The 25,603-nt window shown below is 36.8% G+C and overlaps 3 protein-coding genes and 1 long non-coding RNA gene across 6 annotated transcripts in view; 2 read left to right on the forward strand and 2 right to left on the reverse strand.

Annotated features, from left to right (window-relative positions):
• Positions 1–958, reverse strand: part of LOC111185507 (uncharacterized) — a 267,106-nt gene extending 266,148 nt beyond the window's left edge. For both annotated transcript variants that reach the window (XR_002647561.2, XR_016392850.1), the window contains exon 1: positions 607–958. This is a non-coding gene — a long non-coding RNA (uncharacterized LOC111185507). The remainder of the gene's footprint in view (positions 1–606) is intronic.
• Positions 959–971: 13 nt separating this feature from the next.
• On the forward strand, positions 972–7,724 carry CCNG1 (cyclin G1). Its single transcript, XM_089909636.1, has 7 exons — positions 972–1,133; positions 2,210–2,473; positions 4,089–4,342; positions 4,959–5,037; positions 5,118–5,216; positions 5,443–5,637; positions 6,470–7,724. Exons 2-6 carry the CDS (start codon positions 2,210–2,212, stop codon positions 5,632–5,634), a joined length of 888 nt encoding a protein of 295 aa, XP_089765762.1. The 5' UTR covers positions 972–1,133; the 3' UTR covers positions 5,635–5,637; positions 6,470–7,724.
• Positions 7,725–13,361: 5,637 nt separating this feature from the next.
• Positions 13,362–19,491, reverse strand: NUDCD2 (NudC domain containing 2). Of its 2 annotated transcripts, XM_089909637.1 has the most exons (5): positions 19,008–19,074; positions 18,306–18,363; positions 16,412–16,460; positions 16,045–16,196; positions 13,362–13,857 (listed from the first exon to the last, which is right to left on the reverse strand). In XM_089909637.1, the coding sequence occupies exons 2-5, from the start codon at positions 18,324–18,326 to the stop codon at positions 13,774–13,776; spliced, it is 306 nt and encodes a 101-aa protein (XP_089765763.1). In that variant the 5' UTR covers positions 18,327–18,363; positions 19,008–19,074; the 3' UTR covers positions 13,362–13,773. The 2 variants fall into 2 exon arrangements, with proteins under 2 accessions (XP_089765763.1, XP_022450892.1); XM_022595184.3 differs by lacking the exon at positions 18,306–18,363 and having other exon boundaries at positions 19,008–19,491.
• Positions 19,492–19,586: 95 nt separating this feature from the next.
• HMMR (hyaluronan mediated motility receptor) overlaps positions 19,587–25,603 on the forward strand; it is a 37,324-nt gene continuing 31,307 nt past the window's right edge. Inside the window, exons 1-3 of the mRNA XM_022595065.2 lie at positions 19,587–19,909; positions 23,108–23,206; positions 23,658–23,740. Coding sequence (XP_022450773.2) covers positions 19,864–19,909; positions 23,108–23,206; positions 23,658–23,740 — 228 coding nt within the window. The 5' untranslated portion in view covers positions 19,587–19,863. The remainder of the gene's footprint in view (positions 19,910–23,107; positions 23,207–23,657; positions 23,741–25,603) is intronic.

Below are 25,603 nucleotides of genomic sequence, written 5' to 3' on the forward strand. Positions count from 1 at the left end.
TTCCCATTTGTGACAATAGGGAAAGAAAGAGGGAAGGAGTGAGTCCAGGAAGGCTTCAAGCTAACTATTTTTCCACTTACCAGGCAAAGGCTCACAGTCAGAGATTAAGTTCATGGACAGCAAGTAAAAAGACTAATATTGCTTCACACACGGATCTGTGAACTCAGATTCATAAGCACTACAATTATTTTTGTCTACTTATTCCTCTTGAGTCAACCACACACCTTTCATTTTAAGCCGATGAAGAACTACCAACTTTTCTAATTTGTCCAAAAATCAAATTCAGCAAACTGGCAGGAGACCAAGAATGTACGTAGCCCAACTCCACCCTTTGATAAATTATACAAAAAAGCAAAACAAGGCAAGGAACAAGTGATTTCCAAAGCTCACACGGAGAAACTTCTGGAAATTTAATAAACCACACCGTAGAATATCCACCACCTCTCCAACCGCAGTGAAAAATCAGGCCTTTCTTTTTTTTTTGTGGAATCAGACACTGTATTTTTAGAGAGAGCAAAAGCACTCTACTAAACCGAACGGAACGAAAACTCCCAGTACATTCTGGAACGATATTCTGGCCAATCCGCCCGCCAGCAGAGGCCTTACCGGGCCTGGGTTGGTGCGCGCAGCGTTCAGCTCCCCCTCCTCTTCATTGAAGACACTCGGGGAAATCCTCCAATGAGAGACAGTTAGAGGTAGGGGGCGTGGTCTCAAGGGGCGGAGAATTTGACTCCGGGATAGTGAAAAGCGTGTGCTGATTGGCCGGACTTCTTCCCTCTACGGACCAGCCCTCTTTGGACAGCAGGAGCCATCTATCATAAGACTTACACCAATCAGCGGCGAAAATGCCTCTCATGTGCCCCTCCCACCGCAGCGAGAAAACCCCGCCCTCCAATATATTACTCAGGAGGCCAGGCGCGACCCCTTCGGCTCCGAGCAGACCCCGAGGAGGCAGTGTCGTCTCGGCGGCGCTGCAGAGACCTCCACCCAAGACGGCTCCCCTCCCCGGGCCTCTCCCGTCTTGCCCGCGAGCCCTCTCGCCTCATAGGCCTCTCGGTTCTAATATCTTGGGGTGAGGTGAGAGCAGGCCCGGGGAGGGTGGTTACCGCTGAGGAGCTGCAATCGCGATCAAGGTGAGCTCGGATTTCGGGGTTGACCTCGGAGTGCGGGTAGGGAGCAGGGTTGTGGGGCGCGGGGTGAGGGGTAGGTCTCGAGCCCTTTTCCTCGGTTAACTCTCCCCGAGCAACAAGTTCAGGCTAGTACGAGCATGGAGGGGCGGGGCCAGATGCGACCTCCTGAGATGTCTTAGTGTCTTATGGGCCCGGTCCCAGCCCAGGGGCCAAAGAGTTGGACCCTTGAAGTTTGCGGTTCTCCATCTGCCCACCCTTTCCGTCGCGCAACCCTAAGGATTCTTTCTGCCTCCTTGTCTTTCGGTTGTTGCGAGGAGGGACCGTCCGTGTGTCCAGGGCTTAGCCCGTTCCCGGAGCAGGCACATAGTAGATGTTCAGTATTGTCTTAAATTAACGAAACTCCCAGCTTCCTCTTGCAGGCTGGATTAGCCTCCCGCCCCCACTGCGTGCACCCATAACTGCCTTTAAGCTTCCTTTCCTAACATCAATAAAAGTTAACAGTTACTGAGCAGTGAATGCCAAGCACTATGCTAAACTCTTTAGTTGAATCATCTTGGTTAATCTTCACAGCCATTCAAAGAGGCAGATATGCCTCATTTTACAGACTAGAAGTAAGCTCATTAATATTGCCCAGTGTTTATTAGGCACCTACTGTACGTGCTAAGTACCTGTGTACCTAGATGATCTCATTCATTCCTCACAAGTGTCTCTGAAATAGGTAATAACCTTATACCCACTTTACGGACTAGGAATTGAGGACTAAGAAAAATTTACTAACTTGAACAGTTCACATTGTTAATAAATGGCAGAATACATGCTACCATCTAATTTCAAAGTTTGGGCATGAAGATTTGCATTTTTTTTCTTTAAAAAGGCATGGCTACTGCCCTCTAGGAACTCACAATTTAGGATGTGACCAACTGGTTGGGGAGGTGGAGAATTACAGATGGCATTTTGCAGTGACTTAGATTCACTAATAGCATTGAGGGAGGGGAGACTTGTGTTATAATGCACCTGGCACAACACAAGGCAGGAAGGGCTGTTCTTTCACTCCTTTCTGGGCTTTGTTCTATATATAGATGATAGAGGTACTGACAACAACTGACTCTCAGAAACTGCTACACCAGCTGAATGCCCTGTTGGAACAGGAGTTGAGATGTCAGCCAAAGGTCTGCGGCTTGAGACTAATTGAATCTGCACACGATAATGGCCTTAGAATGACTGCAAGACTGAGGGACTTTGAAGTAAAAGATCTCCTTAGTCTAACTCAGTTCTTTGGCTTTGACACGGAGACATTTTCTCTAGCTGTGAATTTACTGGACAGATTCCTGTCTAAAATGAAGGTACGTCTAAAGCTACATTACCCTGAGTATTTTGTGGTTTTGTTCAATGTGTTTTGGAGGTGGTATTGCTAGCTTTGGGCTGGTATTCATAACTTTTTTTGTTTTCAGCAAGTAGCCAAAACATTATGGTAATTCTGTGTACTACAGCACTGATGAAATCCTTCCTTTTAATTAAGAGTGATGCATCATTTATTCAACCTACTTTCTGACATTGAAAAGTAGTCTAATATCAAATAATTAATTGCAGAGTCTCCCAGTAGGAGAGTTGGCTGTTGTTTTTAAAAGTCTTTTTTGATAGGTTGGGTGTTTTCATTTATTTACTGTTGTTTCTAAATTTTAAGAAATGTGTTAGAGGCAGAATGCTAGATTGGGGGTTAAGAATTAGACTATATTTCTTTTTTTTTTCCTTTTTGTTGATGCTGTCAACCATCTGGTCATAGAGTATATTGCTTGATCTCTATTCATATAGAATAAAGTTCTAATTGTTTTAGCCTTAAATTTACCCAAGTCGTGCTTATGCTTGTCATTTCCAGCCTAAGTTTGCATATAATAGAGAGTATCTTCTGAAGGAGCATTTATATATAGTTATTTCCCTGTATTGGATAAGCAGGACATCTGTGTAACTTTCAGAGCTTAATTGTTACAAATACATCTGACTTCTCTGTGTGCCAGTGGTCATTGGTAGATAATGAAACAACGTGACAGTTAAAATGCAGCTCATCTTTTAGTCCTCAGTACCTAACAGAATGCATCATATATGGGAGGAACTCAATGTGTATTGAATGGTTCAAGAAACTTTTTCAATACCCTAATTAAACAACTCTTTAGACACCATGTGCAGGCACTACCTTTGACTATAAATGTTACATGGATGAAATACATCTGTCCTTTAAGTGTATTATAATCTTAGTGGCAATAATGTTTGCACTGATAACTATTATATAGTACAAGGAATAATAAGAAAAATAATTACATTATACCTCAAAAGAGGCATAAATGTATTGCTGAAGGGGTTCTAAGAAGAGGAGAGCACAAATACTGGTAAAGGCTTCATAAAGTTTCCATTGAGCGGAACTTAAAGTGGACAGAATTTTGACTGTGACAAATTTTGTAGACATTCAGAAAATGATGAATAAATTTAAAATACTGGTAGTGAATAGAGCTTTACAGGCAGAGTAAACAGTATGTGCTGTAGTATTTAAAAACATTTTACATGTGTTACTACAAAGAAAACAGCCTGGAAAAACACAACATTCTGGAAAGAAATTTTGTGCATAAGCTGTAAGGTATTTCAGTCCTCATATAAGCCTTTGACCTAGTAGCTTATTGCTTATCGTTCTGCACTGATTTAAACAAACCAAAAGAAGTACGAATTGTTATGTGCTGAAGCCACACATTACACTGAAACTTAGTCTGTTTGCTCAAAAATTGGTTCCAAGTGGGTACATATGGTTAAGAGGCTACAGTTGAGGTATCAGTGGATCTTGTTAAGTCCTTCACAGCTGAGAAATATACCTCAAAGATACATTTTCGAAGTGATAGGTTGAGTTCTAGATTATCCTTTATGTTTTTTTAACTGAAATAAGGTAAAGACATGGACTTACTGTCTTTTTAGGTACAGCCCAAGCACCTTGGGTGTGTTGGACTGAGCTGCTTCTATTTGGCTGTAAAATCAATAGAAGAGGAAAGGAATGTCCCATTGGCAACTGACTTGATCCGAATAAGCCAGTATAGGTTCACAGTTTCAGACTTGATGAGAATGGAAAAGATTGTGTTGGAGAAGGTGTGTTGGAAAGTCAAAGCTACTACTGCCTTTCAGTTTCTACAACTCTATTATGCACTCCTTCAAGAGAACTTGCCATATGAAAGGTATGTGATCTTTGTTTTTAACAAAGCAGATTTGGAAATCAGAATGAAGTTGTCCGGATGTTAAATAAAATCAATATCCTGGGAGAATTCCAATCAAAATAAGTAAAGTGACAGCTAAGCTCCTTGAGTTTCACTTCACTCTCCAGCAGAAGTGAGAATGAGTTTCACTTCACTCTCCAGCAGAAGTGAGAAGACTTTCAGTCAAAAGTAGCTTCTTGAAGTCTGTGAATTCTAAAGATGGACATTTCAACTTTTTTTAAAATTACGTTTTCCATTTATAGACAAGTTAACTTATAGAACCTAGTAGGTAAGCATCTAACACAGATGTATGGAAAAAGGAACTTCAGATTCAAAAATAGATTTATTAAAATGAAAAGAAACCTTGGGAGTTGTAGCATGATACTTTTTTTTTTGGCTCAGATCAGTTAAAATTCATATATGGTATCCTTAAGAAGTTAATGTTTCTGAAGGAAGGGAAATTCTTTACTTCGGATAATTCACTTTCTATGATAAGTGTGCATAAACTTCACTTTAAAATTGACTTATTTTTCTAAAAATTTCTTTTGACTTGATATAAAATTATCTATATAAAATTAATTTCATTTTCTTTTTAAAGGAGGAATAGCCTTAATTTTGAAAGACTAGAAGCTCAACTTAAGGCGTGCTACTGCAGGATCATATTTTCTAAAGCAAAGGTAAATATTTTGTAAAGATTAAACCTATTTATATACCTACTTTTATATTCAACATTTACTTTAAAATTTATCTCTTTTAGCCATCTGTGTTGGCATTGTCTATCATTGCCTTGGAGATCCAGGCACAGAGGTGTGTAGAGTTAACAGAAGGAGTAGAATGTCTTCAGAAACATTCCAAGGTATGTCCAGGTCATAGCCTAAATCCTGTTGACAGCTGTAAAAGCAACTAAACCACTTGTTCCTAAAGTAAAATGAGATGTCCTGTGTTTATCTGAAACTTAAGTAGCTTATCCTCAAATTTTTTTGACAAGGAAACACACGTGTTAATAAGATTGCAATTATTACTATAATTAAATACTGTAGGACTTTTATTTTAAAGAATATATTTTTTTAATTTATTCACAGATCAATGGCAGAGATTTGACTTTCTGGCAAGAGCTCGTATCCAAGTGTTTAACTGAATATTCATCAAACAAGTGTTCCAAACCAAATGTTCAGAAGTTGAAATGGATTGTTTCTGGGCGTACTGCACGGCAACTGAAGCATAGTTACTACAGAATAACCCACCTTCCAACAATTCCTGAAATGGTCCCTTAATTGGTAAATTTGGTTCATAGTTTTTCTCCATGTAGAGAGACTTTTCTAATGCTATAATTTTCTTCTGCAATTCAAGAATTTAAATCTGCATTTTTTTTTAAAAAAATGGAGTTGGACTAGCAGAGGGGAAAATGACTTCTCTGATCTAGTCAGCTAGTATTTGAGGACATTTACTACATTCAAGGTACAACACCCTAAGAGTAAGGAATTCTCTTAACCTTTCATATATATGTTAGCCATTTCATTAAATTTTCAGCTTAAAAAGCAGCATCCTTAATAACCTGAACTTTAAAAGTAGCACTAAAACAGTATTTTTTTTTTTCAATTTCACATCATTTTGCTGTATGTAGACTTAGGCTTTGGCTCATTTAAAGTTACACGAGCCTGAGTGAGGGAGCAGGACCAAAATTTTGAATCATACATTGAACTAACTTGAGACTGTTAGCTTATTAGCAAAATCAGTATGAACTTGGGTATTGTACTTAAAAAGTAAGTTGTGGCAGGTGGTCTCTACATTGAATGTCTAGAAACTGCCAGGATGTCTCAACTGTATAGTGTATCATTATACATCTCAACTTATATGTATCATTGCTATAGTAGTTGAACACTGCAAAGTATTTACATGCATAAAAAATGTAAGCCTCCTCACAAATATATGATATACATTCTTGCCATCTAAGTTTAATTCATGTTGGTGATTTCTTTCTTCCTACTCAACACTAAATATTAACATAGAACACATCTACATAAGATGTGATTATGAGTCAGATATTTTAACAGGTAGTAATATTTGTGTTTGGCAGACTTCTGATAACTTGATTTTTTTGTTTATTAGGATTCTTACAGCAACAAGTAACTCTTCTGAAGCCTTTCTCCACAATCCTGAGCTGTGGATTCCATAATGTTATAACGGATTTAAGCTGTGAAGCCTCAAAACATCACAAGTAGATTAACATTGGTGTTCTCAGATTTGGGAAAACTGCCTAATAAACATTACCCTATAGTGGAATTACTCACATTTGAATTCACCTGTGAAGCATACAAATCAAAGCTAACAGCATAAATGTGAAATGCTAATGACAAGCCTGGGAAGGTAAACTGTGAATCTTCATTTCTAACACTGATCCAACTTTCTGTATTGGGTCAATATATTGTATTTAGGTGGTGTTAAAAACGGTAACCTACTTAATTTAAATTTAAACTTTAAATATGAGGTTTACATCAAAACCACCACTTCACAAATGCACTTTTAAGGCATAATAAGGGTCAGCATTCTAGGCTTTGAAAATGGTTTCTTGGCACCCATAATGCAAGTAATATATAATCCAGAGATGTGGACTTTATTGCTACATGGGAGTCACATTTAAATTTGAGGGCATTTTATATAAAGCAAAACTACAGACCTATTAATTTCAGCATATTAAGTTATCTTTAATATTTTTCTAGAAAACAGGTGATGTTCATATCCATGATTTAAAAAGTTTTATACAAAATTTACTGCCTCAGTCTAGTCCCATCAAGAAAATTAGTTTTTACTGTAGTAGTAACTCAAATTAACGTCACTCTGAAAACTTTCTGATTTAACACTCCAGAAGTTTTTACTAAGCACTGTTTTTATGAAACTGTCATTGCTTCTAATTTAGAGTTTTGCTTAAAAGGGAGAGAATATACTTTCATTAAGTGCCCCTACTGTGCCAAAGGAAAGTATTAAGAAAGGTAAGTAGGCATCTTCATAATTATAAGGTTGCTGAGGTAGTGTTCAGGATTTCAGTGAACCTAAGGAGATCTACTGTGTTAAAGTGTCAGTTAATGTAATGTGTAGCCTGAATCCATCCAGGATGGCTGTACCCAAGTTTGACATCATGTTATGGGGAGATATGCATTGGAAAATAAACCAAAGAACCACAGTGTATCCTATACTTTTGTAAAACATGTTTTACGGATAACTTTCCAGTTTTCCCAAAAGACTGATAAATTTCAATATTTTGAATACATCAGTGTTAATTTTGAGTTGGCAGAGGTAACCTAACCAACTACCATTATGTTTTGGTACTAAGGGATATACCTTTCAATAAAGTTACTGAAATGCATTCCTTTGCTGGGTGGTTTTCTATTTGTTTCTCTTCTAATTTAATTAACTATTTTGGCACTGTGATAATAGAACCACAATAAAAAGCTGTCTTCACTCACTATATTTAAATTTAGCACTAAAGTAAGATGCATGGTAGGAGAAACAAAATTTCGTATAAGAGTATGGCTATTACCTAATTGACACTTTCCTTTCTAATGGTTTTTTAAAGATAGACACAAGATGATGACAATTAAATATGCTTAATATGCATTAAAAAGTCAGTGTTTATACACTATTGGTCACTTTTATTATTTAGATTCATCACTACTATGGCTATCCATAATACAAATTCACCCTCAGATTCAGCCCACCTGAAGTTCTGTGCAACCCTATTATCTAATTAAACAGTATTCCAGCAGGTCGTTGTTAATCTGCTTAGATCACTTGTTAATTATTATTATTGGAACTGAAACAATAGATGACTTTGAACTGTTCATGTTTAAACTAACAAGATACAAAGTAGACATTGTATGGAATTACTGGTGAAAGAAAAACTTTTATAAAAGAAGGTTCCTGGGCTTCCCTGGTGGCACAGTGGTTGAGAGTCCGCCTGCCGATGCAGGGGACACGGGTTCGTGCCCCAGTCCAGGAAGATCCCACATGCCGCAGAGCGGCTGGGCCTGTGAGCCATGGCCACTGAGCCTGCGCGTCCAGAGCCTGTGCACCACAAAAAAAAACCTGGTATTTGACTCAGGTTGGATATATTTAATAATCCCTCTTTTCACAAGTGCTGTTTTTAAAAAGGGACCTGAACCTTCTATGTATTTCTAATTCTGTGACATACTTTCTAAAAACTAGACATTTCTGATCTAACATTTGTGGTTAACAATGATAGTTTTTACTGTCAGGTACTATAGTCAGATGTTTTAGATGAATCATCTCATGTAACCCTTAATCCTACAAATTGAATGAGATTATCCCAATTTACAAATGAACCAGAACCAAGGAACAGGTAAGTGATGAGCCCAAGGTCATACACCTGTACTTGGATGTGTGATTCAAATCCAGGCAATTCTGACTCGGAGGCTATTCTCTTAACCTCTCTGCACATTACTTCCCAATATAGATTAAATGGACTCGTGAAATTGTATCAAAATTACCAGGAATAAAGAGGGATATTAAAAAATGATAAAAGAATCAATTCACCAAGACATGACAATCTTAAATATGTATGCACCTAACATCAGACCTTAAAAATACAAGAAGTAAAAACAGCAGTGAAAGGAGAAATGAACAAACCTTCAATTACAGTTGGAGACTTAAACACTCCACTCAGTAATGTATAGAACTACTAGAAAATCAGCAAGGACATAGAAGGACTGAAAAATACCAACAACCAAATAAAAAATCATTTACAACAGCTCCAGAAAATGAACACTTAGGAATAAATCTAACAACAGATGTACAGGTTCTATAAGCTGAAAACCATAAATGCTGATGATCTATATCAAAGAGGTGCTAAATGAAGATGCCCCATGTTCATGGATCAGAAGACATGCTATTCCAGTGGAAACTCCAACAGGACTTTTTGTTATACAGACTAGCTGATTCTAAACTTCACACGGAAAAGCAAAGAAAATACAGCCAAAACAATTCTGAAGAATTAAGTTGAAGGTATCACGCTACCCAATTTTAAGACTTGCTTTAAAGCTACAATTGTCAAGGCAGTGTGGTATTGGTGAAGGGAAAGACACACAGATGAATGGAACAGAATACTGAGACCAAAAACAGACCCATATAAATAGCAATTGATTTTTGAGAAAAGTGCAAAAACAATTTAATGGAGAATGAATACCCTTTCCAACAAATGATTTTGAAACTAGACATCCATATGCAAAAAAATAAACAACCTATATTTCACAGCTCTTACAAAAAATAAAATAGGTCACAGATATAAATGTAAAAGATAAAATTATAAAACTTTTAGAAGAAAACATTGGAAAAAAGTCCTCATAACCTGGGATTACAAAATTCTTAGACGTGACACCAAAAGCATGATGAATTAAACTTCATCAAAATTAACATTCATGCTTCAAAAGTCACCATCAAGAAAGTGAAAAAAACATATAAAAGGAGAAAATATATGCAAATCACATATCTGATAAAGGACTTTTGTGCAGACTATATAAAGAACTCTCACGTCTCAATAATAAAAAGGCAGATAACCCATTAAAAAATGGGCAAAGGATCTGAATAGACATTTCTCCAAGGAAGATACACAAATGGTCAATAAGTACAAGAAAAGATGCTCAACATAATTAGCGATCAGAGAAATGTAAATCAAAACCACAATGTGATACAATTCCATATTCACCAGGATAGCTAGGATCCAAAAGTCACATAACACATGTTAGCAAAGATGTGGAGAAACTGGAACTCTCATATACTGCTGATGGGAATGTAAAATGGTGTAGCCACTTTGCAAAACAATCTAGCAGTTCCTCAAATAATTAAACAGTTTCCATAAAACTTGAAATTCCACTCCTAGGTAAGAAATGAAAATACAGATGCACACAAAAATTTGTATTTGAATGTTTATAGCAGAATTATTCACAGTAGCCAAAAGGTGGAAACTTCCCAGATGTCCATCAACTGGCAAATGGATAAATATGTGGTAGTCATAAATGGAGCATTATTTAGCCAGCCAAAAAGAATGAAGCACTGACACATACTAGAACGTGGATGAACTTCTAAAACATTATGCTAAGTCAAAGAAACCAGAAACAAAAGACCACACTATGATTCCAGGTACGTGAAATATCCAGAACAGAGAAATCTACGTGATGGAACATAAATTATTGGTTGCTTCAGGGGGTTGGGTGTCTGTGCGTGGTTGGGTGGGGTGATAGTTAAAAAGTATGGATTTGGTGGGGTTTTTTTTCTGAGGTGATGAAAATTAAAGTTGATGATGGTGATGGTTGAACTTAATGTGACTATCCTAAAAACCACTGAATTATACACTTTAAATGAGTAAAATGTATGGTATGTGAATTATCTCAACACTATGTTTTTAAAAGATTATATATGATTCTATTTAAATGAAGATCTTGAAAAAAAAATATTGAGGCAGAGACTAAATCAGTGGACTCCAGGGTTTGAGGCTAGGAGTAGGGTGTAACTATAAAGAGAAAGCATGAAGGAGTTTTTGGGCTGACTGAACTGGTCAATTTCCTGATTTTGGAGGTGTTTACACATATCTTTACATAAGTTAAAATTCACAAAACTACAAACTAAAAAAGTTGACTTTATGTTTATTCAAAATATTAAAAAATTTTAATGTCACATAGATAAGCCAATTAAAGGAAAAACGCCTCTTCTCCAACAACTCATTCCTAAAGTTATTGGGTAAAATGAACATCATAGGTATCTTGCCGAAGGGTGTGGTTGGGCTGCAGCGGCCCAGAGTGGGGCATTAGGATCCAAGTAGGTGCGGCGGGTTATCTCTGCTTGGCATAGGGTTTTGGAGCCTGAGCAGTGAGAAAGGTATTCGCATGGGAAGATGACCTAGAATAATGAACCAACTATATTAAGGATAATAGGGATCAGGTATCTCACTGTTGAAAGGAGTTCTATACAAAGGGAGAGAGCAAAACTGAACCCCATGGGATCAGAAATGAAAGTTTAAGTGTGAACTCATGGTTTTCAATATATACATAAATATAAAAATATAGATGTAAATGTATGCATAATAAACACACACCAACAGCAACTACTCACTAACACATAGAACCTGGCTTTTAAACACCATTCTTCACTAGAGAACCAGGGCTCCTGGGAAAAATGGCTGATTCTTGTGCTAGGGTAGGGAAAGCAATAATAAGTCTGGTATATCTTATGCCAGAGAATAAGAAGTTGCTCAAATAATGATGGGGACATGTCAAAAGGGCATAGAAGCCACCTACAATGACCTTCCACTGGCCGAATCCAGAAAAAAATTTGAGGATCAAAGTAATGGGAATAATAGATTTTAACCCAATGAATAAAGTGGAAATCATGAGTATATACAGATAAATTTAAAGTTTGATGAGAAACAAGGTGGTACTTTTGAAACTACATCACACAAAAAACATGAAAAGAATAGCTTTATAGTGGAGAAGACTGACAGACACCACTTAATCAGTGATCTAAGTACAGTCGTCCCTCAGTATCCACAGGGTATTGGTTCCAGCATCCCCCTCAGACACCAAAATCCAGATGCTCAATAGTATGACACAGTATTTGCATATAACCTACCCACATCCATCCCACAATACTTTAAATCATCTCTAGATTACTTATAATACCTAATACAATGTAAATGCTATGTAAATAGTTGTAAACAACATAAGTGCCATGTAACTAGTTGCCTGTTGCAAGGCAAATTCAAGTTTTGCTTTCTGGAAGTTTCTGGATTTTTTTTTTTTTTTTTTTTTACTATTTTCTATCCTTGGTTGGTTGAATCTGAGAATCTGAAACCCACACATATGGCAGGCCAACAGTAAACACTATCAGAAAAAGGACAAATTGAAACCAATAACTTAGGATACAGAAAGAACACAGCATCACTCCTGCAACAGTCCTGTCAAAGATTCATAACCTGATTCTAATCATGAAGAAATATCAAACAAAATTCACAATGACAGAGGTGTACAAAACTAGCCTGTAATCTTCAAAAGAGCCAAGGCTGTAAGAGTCAAGGTTAAAATGAAGACTTGTTCCAGTTTGAAGCAGACTAAAGACACTGATATTAAAGGCAAGGCATGGGGAATTCCCTAGCAGTCCAGTGGTTAGGACCTAGCACATTTTCACTGACGGCAGCCCAAGTTCAATCCCTGGTCAGGGAACTAAGATCCCACAAGCCATGTGGCACGGCAAAAAAAATAAAATAAAGGCAAGGCATGATTGTGACTGGACCCCTTTGCTATAAAGAACATTACTGGGATAATAAGTAAACTTGAATGGAATGAAGGTCCAAGGATTAGGTGGTCATAATGTGTCAATGCTACTTTCCTGATTTTAATGATTGTATTGTAGCTATGTAGCAGCATGTCCTTCGAAGGAAATACACACTTAGGTACTCAGAGGTGATGGGGAATCAAGTTATCAACTTACACACAAACCTGAAGAGTCAGGAAGAAAACAATTCTGTGTTCTTTACTTTAACTTTTCAATACATTTAAGACTCTTTAAAATATTTAAAATTAGAAAGGACATAAAAAGGATGAAGTAAAACTTCAAGACAATTCTTACCTATATGTCTGGATCACTGGAGATCAACTGACTTATAACCATTGACTATAATTTGTTTTTGTCACTAACAAAGGATTCACCCAATAACCATATTCACTTCACCAATTCTCTTTTGCACTAATCTATTCTTATTGATAGGTTTTTAACTATTTTTCAATTTCTTGACTTAAAGGCATCTCTCAAGGAATTCAGAAATTTTCAGTAACTCTTAAAATTAACTTAGAATATATCTGTGGATTGTTTTCTCCTTTCTGAAAAGTTTTTTCCTAGAATATATCTGTGGATTGTTTTCTCCTTTCTGAAAAGTTTTTTCCAGTAATACATTTTCCTTGTATGAACTGGTACACTTAGACAAAGGGGTACACAATTCCTATTTAGAAAAGTTTATTGAACATTATTCCTGCATCACACTTATTGAAAGAAAAACTTAATTTTCCCTGACGGTACCCTGTCATTTCACATGATCTATACCCTAAAGATTTTTGTATTAAAAATACAGGTTAAATATGAAATTAGTAAAATGCAGCATATAAAACTTCATGCTGAGCAAAAACAAGTCCAAAAAAAAAGTTACCGTATATCAACAGAATAGTTCCTACAGTATTTAAGATGTTTCCTATGTAACTCATATTTGAATGCAATTTTTAGAACCATATTTAAATATATTTTGCAATTTGTTAACTGCAGACATTCCCATTTTTCTTCCACCACATAATCTGTTCGTTTCATTAAGTTGGCAAATCTGCTAGGATCCACAAAATGCAGCAAGAAGATGGCAGTTATTTCTCAAGATTTGAGAAATCTGGTCCACCTTTAGTGTAGTTTCCTGAGATTTCTGCTCCACTGAAGTCAAAACCAGGATTCTGAAAAATATGAAAAAAAAACATTATAAAACTTATAAGGAAAAATATAAGTAACCCAAAAGGAAAATGGTAAAAAGATATAAACCAGCAATTGACAAAAAAGGAAATCTAAATGGACAATAAACGTGTGAAAAGATATCAAACCTCACTGTAATCACCAAAGTGGAACCTAAAACTATGAGGTACTTTCTCAACTTTCATATTTACAAATATTTAGAAGATCAATATGCATATTACAATGTTGACAAGTGTATGGGCAAACATATACTTTACCATCAGTATATAAACAGATTTTTAATAACTAGCATTTTTTGAGAGCTTATTACATGCCAGGCAGGGTTCTAAGAGCTATATATATTTTAAAATACTCAGTCCTCATGACAATCTTATGGAGTAAGTAAGTACTACCTCAGCCTTCAGTATTTTTAGAGGCATTTCATTTATTCAACAAACATCTATTGAGTTCCTACTGTTTAGAAGACACCATGAGAGGCATGTGGAATTTAAGAATGAACAAAATAGACAAAGATCCATGTTCTGGTGGAGATTACATTCTAACAGGAGGAGACAAATAATAAATCCTAAATTACCTAGAGCAGGGGTCAGCAAGCTTTTCTGTAAAGAGCCAGGTAGTAAATACTTTAGGCTTTGAAGGTCATATAGTCTCTGTCATAACTACTTAATTCTGCTGTGACTATATGAAAGACAATACACAAACAAATAAGCATAGCTGTGTTCCAGTAAAACTTTGCTTCAAAAACAGACAGTGGGCTGGATCTGACCAGTGGCCATAGTCTGCCAACTCCATGATCTAGTGTTAAAAGTTCCTAAGTGCTATAGTATAGGAAAAAAAAAAAGAAGAAAAGTAAGGCAAGTAAGGAAAATGAGGAGATTAGAGTATTTAAATAGAATGATCAAAGTATGCTTCATTGAGAAATGACTTGAAAACAGTAAAGAAATTAGCTAAGCTTTGGGAGAAGACCACTGCAGTCAAAAGGCCAGGCATGTTTAATGAAAAGCAAAAAGGCCAGTATGGCTAGAGCAGAATGAATGAGGGGGGCAGTAGTAGGACAGGAGGTCAGAGACACCATGGAGGACCAGACCAATTAGGGCCTTATAAAAGACTTTGTCTTCTACTTGAGTGAAAGAGTTCTGAGAAGTCATATAATCTGACATGCATTTTAAAAGGACTGCTCTAACTATTTTCAGAAGATGGTAGCTTGGCAAGGGTAGAGGTAAAGAGAACAATTAAGAGGTCATTAGAGTAACCCAGGCAAGACGTTAGAGGTGGTCCAGGTGAGAGTGGTAGTAGAGTTGGTGGTGATGAGTGGTCAAATCCTGAATATATCTAGAAGGCCATTCCAGTAAGGTTTCCCGACAATTGGAGAGGGTGTGAGAGAGAGAGGAATGGAGGATGATTCCCCAGATTTTTTTTGATCTGAACCAGTTTCCATCATGTGAGATGAGAAGGCCATAGTTGGACAAATGCGGGAGGGAAATTAGGGAGTTCACATTGGACATGTTGAGTTTGACATGTCTATTAGACAGAAAAGTGAAGATGTTAAATAGGCAGCTGGATATGCAAGTCCAACATTCAGGAGAAAAGTCCAGGCCAGAGACATACGTTTGGGAATCACTATCATATAGATGAAATTATCCATCAAAACTTTAACAGTGGTTTGATCCAGTAATAATTCTCCCATATATATATCTTAAAGGAAAATTTGAATATTTTCAGAGATGAAAATACAAACTGTTTGAAATAGACACAAACAGAGAAATCTAAATCTCACCAAAGAGGAAACAGCTAAATAATAACGATACACTCAAACTAGGGAACACTCTAAAGCAGTTAAAAGTAATGAATTTTATCTGTATGTACTAGTAGGGAAAGAGACTGAAGACATTGTTTTTTTTTTTTTTGGCTGCACTGGGTCTTAGTTGCGGCACTCGGCATCTTTGTTGCGGCATGCAGGCTCTTAGTTGTGGCATGAGGACTTCTTAGTTGAGGCATGCAAATCCATATATAGAAAGGCCAGTCATTTTTCTAACCATTTAACTTAAAAAATTTCTTTGAAGAATTTTAGTAATTTTTTAAAACCACATTTGAGTTTTAATTTCAAATAATAATTATTCTATGAGTTTAAGATGTTTAACTATACATATTCATACATTCAACTGACTTACTTCTTTCTGGAATCTCTCTAATGTAAGTTTTCTTTGCATTTGGTCTTGCACCCAAGGATCAGCTGCATATCCAGATTCTAGAAGAGAAGTCCAACAATTTGCCGCATCTCTCTTTGTCTTTGTAAGAACAATACGGACCATTTTTCTATCCTCTAAACAAACAAACAAAAATCACAAAGAAATCAGAGTTAATCATTAATTTGTATTTTCAAAATCATTACGGAATCTTGACATACAATTGTTTTCAATACATTTCTTTTACTATATCTTCCAAAGCTGCAAATCTATAGCAGGGAGAAACATACTAATTTCCAAGACAAAATTAATTTTTAAAAAGATTCTAAGAAATATAATAGATTACCCTTACCCAGAGTCCACGTTCCCTCATCAGCTATTGTAGAATCAAAGAGTTTGCCCTGAAAAATAAACACATGAGTACTAAAAATAAAGAAATTCCATTAATTTTCATAAAGTTTTCATGATTTAAGACTTACCTTACTTCCCATCTAATCCACATATAATTACTTAATTTGTTTAGAGTAGGGAGATCAAATTTTATACCATTTCAACACACTGATAGGTGCTCAACCCTAAGTTCCCTCCTAGCGAGTGAAGCAGAACCTAGTTTACACTACAGAATATATACTATGACAAAGAACACAGGGCTCTCTACAGAAAGACCAGGGCTCCTTAATTTTTAGCAGATGAAGAAATACTACTGATCACTGACTGGCCAAATGTGAAGTTAATATCTGAAATGCTTTAACTTTACCAACTATAATAAACTACAAGAAGAGCTCTCCTGTGGATATTAAGAAGAAATGATGTCTTTTAAAACAAACTTTTAAAAAACTAAAAACAGAACTACCATACAACCCAGCAGTCCCACTACTGGGCATATACCCTGAGAAAACTGTAATTCAAAAAGAGTCATGTACCACAGTGTCCACTGCAGCTCTATTTACAACAGCCAGGATATGGAAGCAACCTAAGTGTCCGTTGACGAATGGATAAAGAAGGTGTGGCACATATACACAATGGAATATTACTCAGCCATAAAAAGAAACAAAATTGAGTTACTTGTAGTGAAGTGGATGGACCTAGAGTCTGTCATACAGAGTGAAGTAAGGCAGAAAAAGAAAAACAAATACCGTATGCTAACACATATATATGGAATCTTAAAAAAAAAAAAAAATGGTTCCGAGGAACCTAGGGACAGGACAGGAATAAAGGTACAGACATAGAGAATGGACCTGAGGACACAGGGAGGGGGAAGGGTAAGCTGGGACGAAGTGAGAGAGTGGCATGGACATATATAAACTACCAAATGTAAAATAGACAGCTAGTGGGAAGCAGCCGCACAGCACAGGGAGATCAGCTCAGTGCTTTGTGACCACCTAGAGGGGTGGGATAAGGAGGGTGGGGCGGGGCCGCAAGAGGGGGGAGATATGAGGATATATGTATATGTGTAGCTGACTCACTTTGTTATAAAGCAGAAACTAACACACCATTGTAAAGCAATTATACTGCAATAAAGATGTTAAGAAAAATAAAATAAAATAAATTAAAAAATAAAACTGGTTCAATCTCTTTGTAGGGCAATGTAGCATTAAAAAAATTTTAAAGCACATACTGTACATCTGAGGTCAGATGAGTTGTCACTGATTTTTCAGAAACTCGTTTTAAGAAAGAACTAAGCAAAATATAAGTTTAAAAGAGAATGCATCTGCTAAAATCCATTTTGATTTGTTGTAGGAAATGAAATTAAAATGTCACATTAAAAAAAGAAAACACATTCTTTTCATGTCAATACCAGTGGAAAAAAATCCTACTTGTCTAAAATCCTAGAGTTAAGAGTTATTGCTAAATTCCCTAAGCTACTGCAAATTAACTGAATTTACTAAAGTAAATTTGAAGTGTACTATTAAATCACCGTTCAGTAAACCCCACAAAATTGCACAACTATTCAGAAAGGTCATCAAGATCCAAGCTGACATAAATCAATGTCTTTCACATGAATCTTCCTTTGCTCTGAGGCACTCAAAACACTTTCCTATAAAATAATAATAACTAACACGTAGTGTGAGCTTATTACATACCAGTCACTACTTACTCCAAGCTCTTCACTCACCATGCTATGCTGAAAACAATCCTGAGAAAGGTACTATAATTACCCCACTTTGCGGATGAAGGCTTAAACAATGAATAATCTCTTGCCCAAGGTTACAAAACTGGAAAAATGACAAAGCCAGGTATCTTACCAAGTAGTATCCCTTGACCATTACACAACACTGCCATCAAATATCTTGGGCATCTAATCTGCGAAAGAAATCTAACTTCAACTTAACTGAATTTAACTATAAATTTTAACAAGGAAAAAATGGGTACCAGATCCAAAGGGTACTGATGAGAATAAAAGGGATATTATTTTCTTCACAACCTCTTGACACCGCTTAACCACTCCACAAACGAGAATTTTTCTAATTTCAGATGAGAAAATAAATCACCTGACATCACCTTCGAATCCTCGTCCTGACGTCTTTATCCTTTATTTTCATCTTTATTTTCCTATAACTGCCTAAATATTTATTAGTTTAATTATGACTCCCTGCAAGAGCATAACCTCCCTTGAGTGCGGGAACATTATCTGGTTCGCTCACCGCTGTCCTACTAGCACCGAGATCAGTGCCTAGAAGAAAGTATAGGTACCATAAGTATTTGTTCCTTCAACGATCTAGTTAAGCGGTTCTCAGCTGAAGACCCGCGGAGGAACAAAACAGCTTCATTTGTCTTAGAAACAAAGCCAGGAAAAGTGGCGTACTCAAATTCCCACCTCAACTCAGGACTGGCCCTGAGGGTGGGGTCTCCGCAGACCAGTCTTTCCAAGGAAACTATGAACTCTAGCACTCAGAGATTTGAGGGGGCCGGGAAGAAACTGAGCACAAGCCCCAACCTGCCGCTACCTTGAGTATGTCGCGGCCCCCCACGGCCAGCGCCACATGCCGGCTCTGCAGGCCGCACTGAATATCCTGGGCGCGAGTGCCTGGCGGCACCTGAACTTCAATGAACACCTCCTCCAAGGTCTGGTACCACTGGCCCCACGGTGTTGCGCACGGAACCACCCCACTGCGCTCCTCAAACGGGGCTGACATACTCCAGTCGCCTCTCGGCCGCGGTGGCACCGAGAGAGCTGAGCGCACGCACGGAATATCCGCGTTCGGGCCACGCCCCGGCTTCTCCGCTCGGGTCACTACACATGCGCAGGAATGTAACCTGAAGTCTCCGCTCGTGTTCGTTTTTCCCTTTCAGGGGCCATTTAGGACGTTGGCAGGACCCAGGTTTAACGAACTGAAATCCGGAAAAGTTTACATCCAAGGAACGACGGGAGACAGCTGGAACCAGTAAAGTCAGAATTCATTACACTGCCACCAACATGACGTCAAAAGCGACTGAAAATTCTTTGATGTGAACTGCGCTTGCGCAAATGCTGCTGGTGCTTAGTTAAAATTGAGTAACGCCAGTAGGGGTTGGGCCCGTGGGGAGGGGGCGGGGCGAGAGGAGACAGTAATAGTCTCCTATTGGATGGTAGCCTAAACAGATCACCTAATTGGACCCTGCTAGAACCGAGTACGCATGCTCTATGGATGTTCCCGTCCTGGATTGGTGTGTCCAAGGCCTTGGCTTTCCGATTGGTTAAAGTTGGGTGGGCGGGGAATAAGCGGGGAGATTTGAATTTGAAGCGAATAGGGCCTAACAAGCCGCAGGAAGTTGCCGAGGAGCACCCTAGAAACCTTCGGTTTTGTGCAGCGGGTCGTCAGCATGTCCTTTTCTAAGGCGCCCCTGAAACGATTCAATGACCCTTCTGGTGCGTACGGGGAAAGGATCTGGGGGACAGGAGATGCTCTCACGCCCCTTGCCCCTCTTGATTCCCTTCATCAGAGGCAAATAGAAGGCGATTTTTAGGGCTGGGATGGGGCTCACTTAATTGATTCATTTTCCTGAAACACATGCTAAGGTTTTACTACGTGCCAAGCACTATTCAGAATGATAAGGTTACAACAGCGAGCGAAGCAAAATCCCTGCTCCATGAAGCTTACATTCAATTGGAGAATGCAGCCAATAAACAGTGCTGTGGAGAAACTAAAGCAGAGGGAAGGGAATAGGAATTAGGAAGCATTGATAGCTGTTTGTTGGTCAAGTCCGAAGGCCTCACTGTTAAAAATATATATTTATTTATTTATTTACTATTGCTTTTGGTTTGAACTTGTGGATTTCTTTTGGATATCCCATTCAGGCGTAAAAGAAGGAAGGTTGGTAAAGGCAGTTTATGGGTGTAAAATTATGGCAGTAGCACTTAGTGAAAACACTATAGATGAAGTAATGGGAGCTAATTTTGACAGTACCCCAGGCACCACACTAAGTCTTTACATAGATTATTCTATTTTAATTCCCCCAAACCCCTATTGTTCATTATTTTATTGATAAAGAGATGGAGACTATTTGCTAAATGTTACACAATCCAAACTGTCAGAACTGGGGCTTGAAACCAGGCCTCCACGAACCCATCCTGTGCTCCTAACCACTGCGATGCAAAAGCACAATAACCATGAAGCCTTCCATGTGGTTGGTAAGGCATTCATCATTTAGTGGCTACTAACTGGATGCAGGGACTATGCTAAGGTCTTCCCTACTAGATCTGGTTTATTCTTGCCAACAGCCAGGTGAGGCAGGTACTGATATTGTCCTCATTTTACAGCTAAGGACACTAAGGGGTTTTGTAACTCTACTGAGCAGCCTGTAAGTGACAGAGCTTAATATCAAAGCTCATGATTTATCCTTTATAATGTACACTTTTAACAGTCACTCATTACACCTTAATTTCTATTAGCTAAAATGCAAATGGAAAAGACCTCTGCTCACAAAGGAAGGCCAAGGGAGCAAATGGATCAGCACAAGCATATTTTTTAATTAGAAGACTCAAGAACCATATAATTTTCCAGACATTCAAAGAACCTACTCTAAGTTCTGTCAGCAGTGTGTCTTTTAAGGAGATTTGTTTGTTTGCTTGCTTTATAATAGATTAAACTGCTTTTGCCAATTACACAAAATTTCAGGCTCACAGTTTCAAGAGTAATAAGTTACCATCTATTTGATGCTGTGTGTGTGTGTGTGTCACTGTAGTGATTTCTCGTATTACTCCAGAAATCCTAACAACAAAAGTATGAGGTAGATACTGTTTTGTGAATGAAGAATCAGTCTCAAATAGAAATAACTTTCCAGGGGTCTTAAAGCTAGACTGGAAAAGGAGAGAGTATAATGTTCTTATTTATCATCTTCTCCCTATGACTGCAAAGTACCTGGCATATAGTATTATCTATTGATTGGCAGGCAAAGCTGGATTTGAACATCGATCTAGCTGATTACTATACAAAACTCTATTCCCAATCCCACATCCCAAGTAACTTTCTGTTTTCTTTGCCACACTGCCAAACTCAATCCTGAGCTAAATACTGAGGAAAGGGACATGATTGAGACTGTCCCTAACTTCAAGCAGTTTTGTCTAAGGTGGGAGATGGATAAGTACCTTATTATAACCCATTACAAAACTGCAAGAAGTTCTGTGATAGTAACAATATGCGTAGGCTGCTGTGGAATGGAGGTTTCTAGCTTGATTTGGGGATTTGGAGAAAACTGGAAGAGGTGACCTCCAGGCTGAGATCTAAAGTAAGTAAGAGCCGGATCTCAAGTCAGCTTTGCATAAGCCCTCTGAAATGCCTTCGATTTGGGACTCCAGTTACATGAGGTTATACAGTATAAATTGCTGAAACATAGAAATATAGTCTAGCGTAGTAGTTTGTACTTTGCATAACATGGCTTTATAAATTTTCTGGTGTATTGATACTAGACAGAGATGGATCGTCACTAAATTTTTATTCCAAGCTAAATCTTGAGGGCTAGACATTTTTAGTAGCTTCATTTCTAAAATCTGCTGATGGTTACCTCAGTGAATCTCTCTGAGTAGAGTTGATTCCAAATATTTTATTTCTTATATTCAATCCTTAATAACAAAGCTGTATTGCTTGTTCTGACACAATTTTCATCCCAAAACTGTCTGTTGTTTTGCACGGTTGTCTGTGTTCCTTTGACCCAATTGAAGTAAAGGTCATTTGGGAAGATAATGATATTTATTATTCTTCACAGAGAAGCCTAATACCAAATGGGTGCCATTTTTACATTTGAAAATAAAGGAAACTTTTTTAAAAATTTTATTGGAGCATAGTTGATTTACAATGTTGTGTTAGTTTCAGGTGTACAGCATAGTGATTCAGTTATACATACACATATATTCATTCTTTTTTAGATTCCTTTCCCATATAGGTTATTACAGAATATTGAGCAGAGTTCCATGTGCTATACAGTAGGTCTTTTTGGTTATCTATTTTATATAGATATGTATGTGTGTATATGTTAATCCCAAGCTCCTAATTTATCCCTCCTCCCCATGTTTCCCTTTTGGTAACCATAACTTTGTTTTCGAAATCTGTGAGTCTGTTTCTGTTTTGTAAATAAGTTCATTTATATCATTTTTTTTAATTAGAAAAAGAAGCAATTTATTAATAGTATTTTTACATTTATATTACTTTACTATGACTTCTTTTTAACTGAAGTATAATTGATTTAAAATATTGTGTTAGTTTCAGGTGTACAGCAAAATGATTCAATTATATTTTTTTCAGATTATTTTCTATTATAGGTTATTATAAGACATTGAATATAATTCCCTGTGCTACACAGGAGATCCTTGTTGCTTATCTGTTTTATGTGTAGTAGTTTGTATGTGTTAATCCCATACACTTAATTTGTCCCTCCCCCCTTGCTCCCTTTTGGTATCCATAAGTTTGTTTCCCATGTCTGTGAGTCTGTGTCTGCTTTGCATATAGATTCATTTGTATTAATTTTTGGATTCCACATATAAATATCATATAATATTTGTAAGACATGTTTTTAACTTAAGATCATAAGTCACATTAGATGAGATTTTAATATTTTATGTTTCCTCTAGGATGTGCACCATCTCCAGGTGCTTATGATGTTAAAACTTCAGAAGTATTAAAAGGACCAGTATCCTTTCGGAAGTCACAAAGGTTTAAAAAACAAAAAGGTAATTGATCCCAAAATAAAATAATGGTTATATGATCTTGTAAATTTTGAAGTTAAGAAAACAGTATTTAAATTTAAAGATGCTGTAGTATTTCTAAAAATGTGAAGCTACACCTATATTTAATTTTTCTTAATTGATAGATTTACAAAAGGGTCAACTTCAGAATAACACTTTCATCATTACACTGTTGTATAACCAGGAAAATTAAGCAAGATGCCATAGATATGTAGTTTTCCTTTTCAGTTACTTTAACTCTCTGTTGGAGAATATTAGAAAGAATATTAGGAAAATTAGGAAAGAGATGTGTAAAAAATATTGTGCAACTAATTATTTGAAAATGTACAATCAAGAAAAGAATAACTGTATATTGCTATAAAAATTTGGGAATTGTGTTTTGTCTGTGGTTCAAATATGTAAGCACAAACCATGATCTGTACAATTTGTTTTATAGCAGAATCTCAACAAAATCTTAATGTTGACAAAGATACTACCTTGCCTGCTTCAGCAAGAAAAGTTAAGACTTTGGGATTAAAGGTAAGGAGCTCTTATATTCTAGCTGGTTTATAAACTGTAATATGAAAATATTTCTGAAAGGTACTGTATTTGACTAGAATGGGTTAAGTGTATAAATTAAGGTTATTGGTAAATCTGTAAATTAGTAAAACATTATCATTGGAACTCCAGCAAGCTTTACATACCTGCCTGTGTCATTACTAAATATATTGTGTTTAAATGTGCCCTTAGTTCACTCCACTTCTCAGTCATTTCTATAGCTGGGTAAATTTTATAATGCTTAGTAAGCCTTTAAAGATTATGCAATGCTTTGATTTGTTAGTTACCATAATTTGAGTTGTTCTGGTTTTGTTTGTTTATTTGTTTTGGCGGAAGAGTAAATATTGGCGAACAAAAAGGAAAAAACATTCTAATGCCTAAAAGAGGTCTAGTACTCAGAAACTGCCAAGGAGTGGTAGGAGATTAAATTCTTAATAACTTCATGTTATAGCTTGTGCAATAGCCTACTATTACGGTTTCCATTAGTTCATAAAGCAAGTTGTTCTTCCTTAAGGATTTGCACAACTTGGTATTTTAATGTGAAAAGATTCAGAGTTGGGAAATCAAAGCTATAAGTTAAGCTTATTCTTGTTCATTAATTTGGCGATTACCTAAGTCTCTTGTTCTTTAAAAAAAGAGCTGTTGTCCAATATGGAAGTGATCAGCCACGTGTGGCTACTGAGCACTTGAAAGTGAAGAATTGAATTTTTAGTATTATTTAATTTTAATTAATGGGTAGTTAAAAACTGATACTCGATTCTGTTGTTATAAAACTTAAATGTTTTTGGAATAACTTGGGTATGTGAATCTACTTTTTCATCTGTATATTCTGTGAAATCTAAATATAGATAGCTATTTCTAATGAAAATTTAGCATCTGAATTGAGACGTGCTGTAAGTGTAAAATATACAGCAAATTTTGAAGACCTAGTACCAAAAATATAAAATATCTTGTTAATAATTTTATACTAATGACATGTTGAAATAATATTTTTGATATCTTGGTTAAAGTAAAATGTATTATTAAAAATTTTACCTTTTAAATATGGCTCCTAGAAAATTTAAAAATATGTACATAGCTTGCATTATATTTTTATGGGCAGCACTGATACAGATACCCTTTTCTTGGAAATTGATGTAAATTTCTTGACTTGAATTTCTTGGAGAAACAGTTCTGAAATTTAAAACTAAATTACAAACAAGTTTGTGTAAAACTCCTACGTAATAGGCCTTCCTTGATAGAAAATGCTATCAGGCGTGAAATTAATAAACATGAGACTGGTGGCCCTTCCCCAACTTAGAAATATATGAAACACATTTTGTTCAAGGTGTTTATGACTTTTCTTCCATCTTTAGATGGAAAAGATAGATATTCTGTTTTGGCCCATTATCTCAGAAAGGCTATTGGATATAAAAAGATACGTCAAAATACATCTTATTGAGAATAAAGGCAATGAGTAGATTAGAATCAGTTTGTATTATTTCAGTTTTTCTTTATGTTTTTGCACTTGTAGTTTTTTTTCATATTTGGGATCTAAGTTTAAGTTGATTTCTCTTTTTTTTTTTTTTTTTTTTGCGGTATGCGGGCCTCTCACTGTTGTGGCCTCTCCTGTTGCGGGGCACAGGCTCCGGACACGCAGGCTCAGCGGCCATGGCTCACAGGCCCAGCCGCTCCGCGACATGTGGGATCTTCCCGGACCGGGGCACGAACCTGTGTCCCCTGCATCAGCAGGCGGACTCTCAACCACTGCGCCACCAGGGAAGCCCTGATTTCTCTTTTTAAGTGTCTTTTTTTTTTTCTGAGATAGCATACTTAAGTATTTAAAATGTATTGCTGTTTAACATT

This window comes from Delphinapterus leucas, chromosome 3, assembly GCF_059928025.1.
Source record: "Delphinapterus leucas isolate spDelLeu-1000000601 "Yukka" chromosome 3, BTC_Dleu_Yukka2, whole genome shotgun sequence".
NCBI classification, from domain to species: domain Eukaryota; kingdom Metazoa; phylum Chordata; class Mammalia; order Artiodactyla; family Monodontidae; genus Delphinapterus; species Delphinapterus leucas.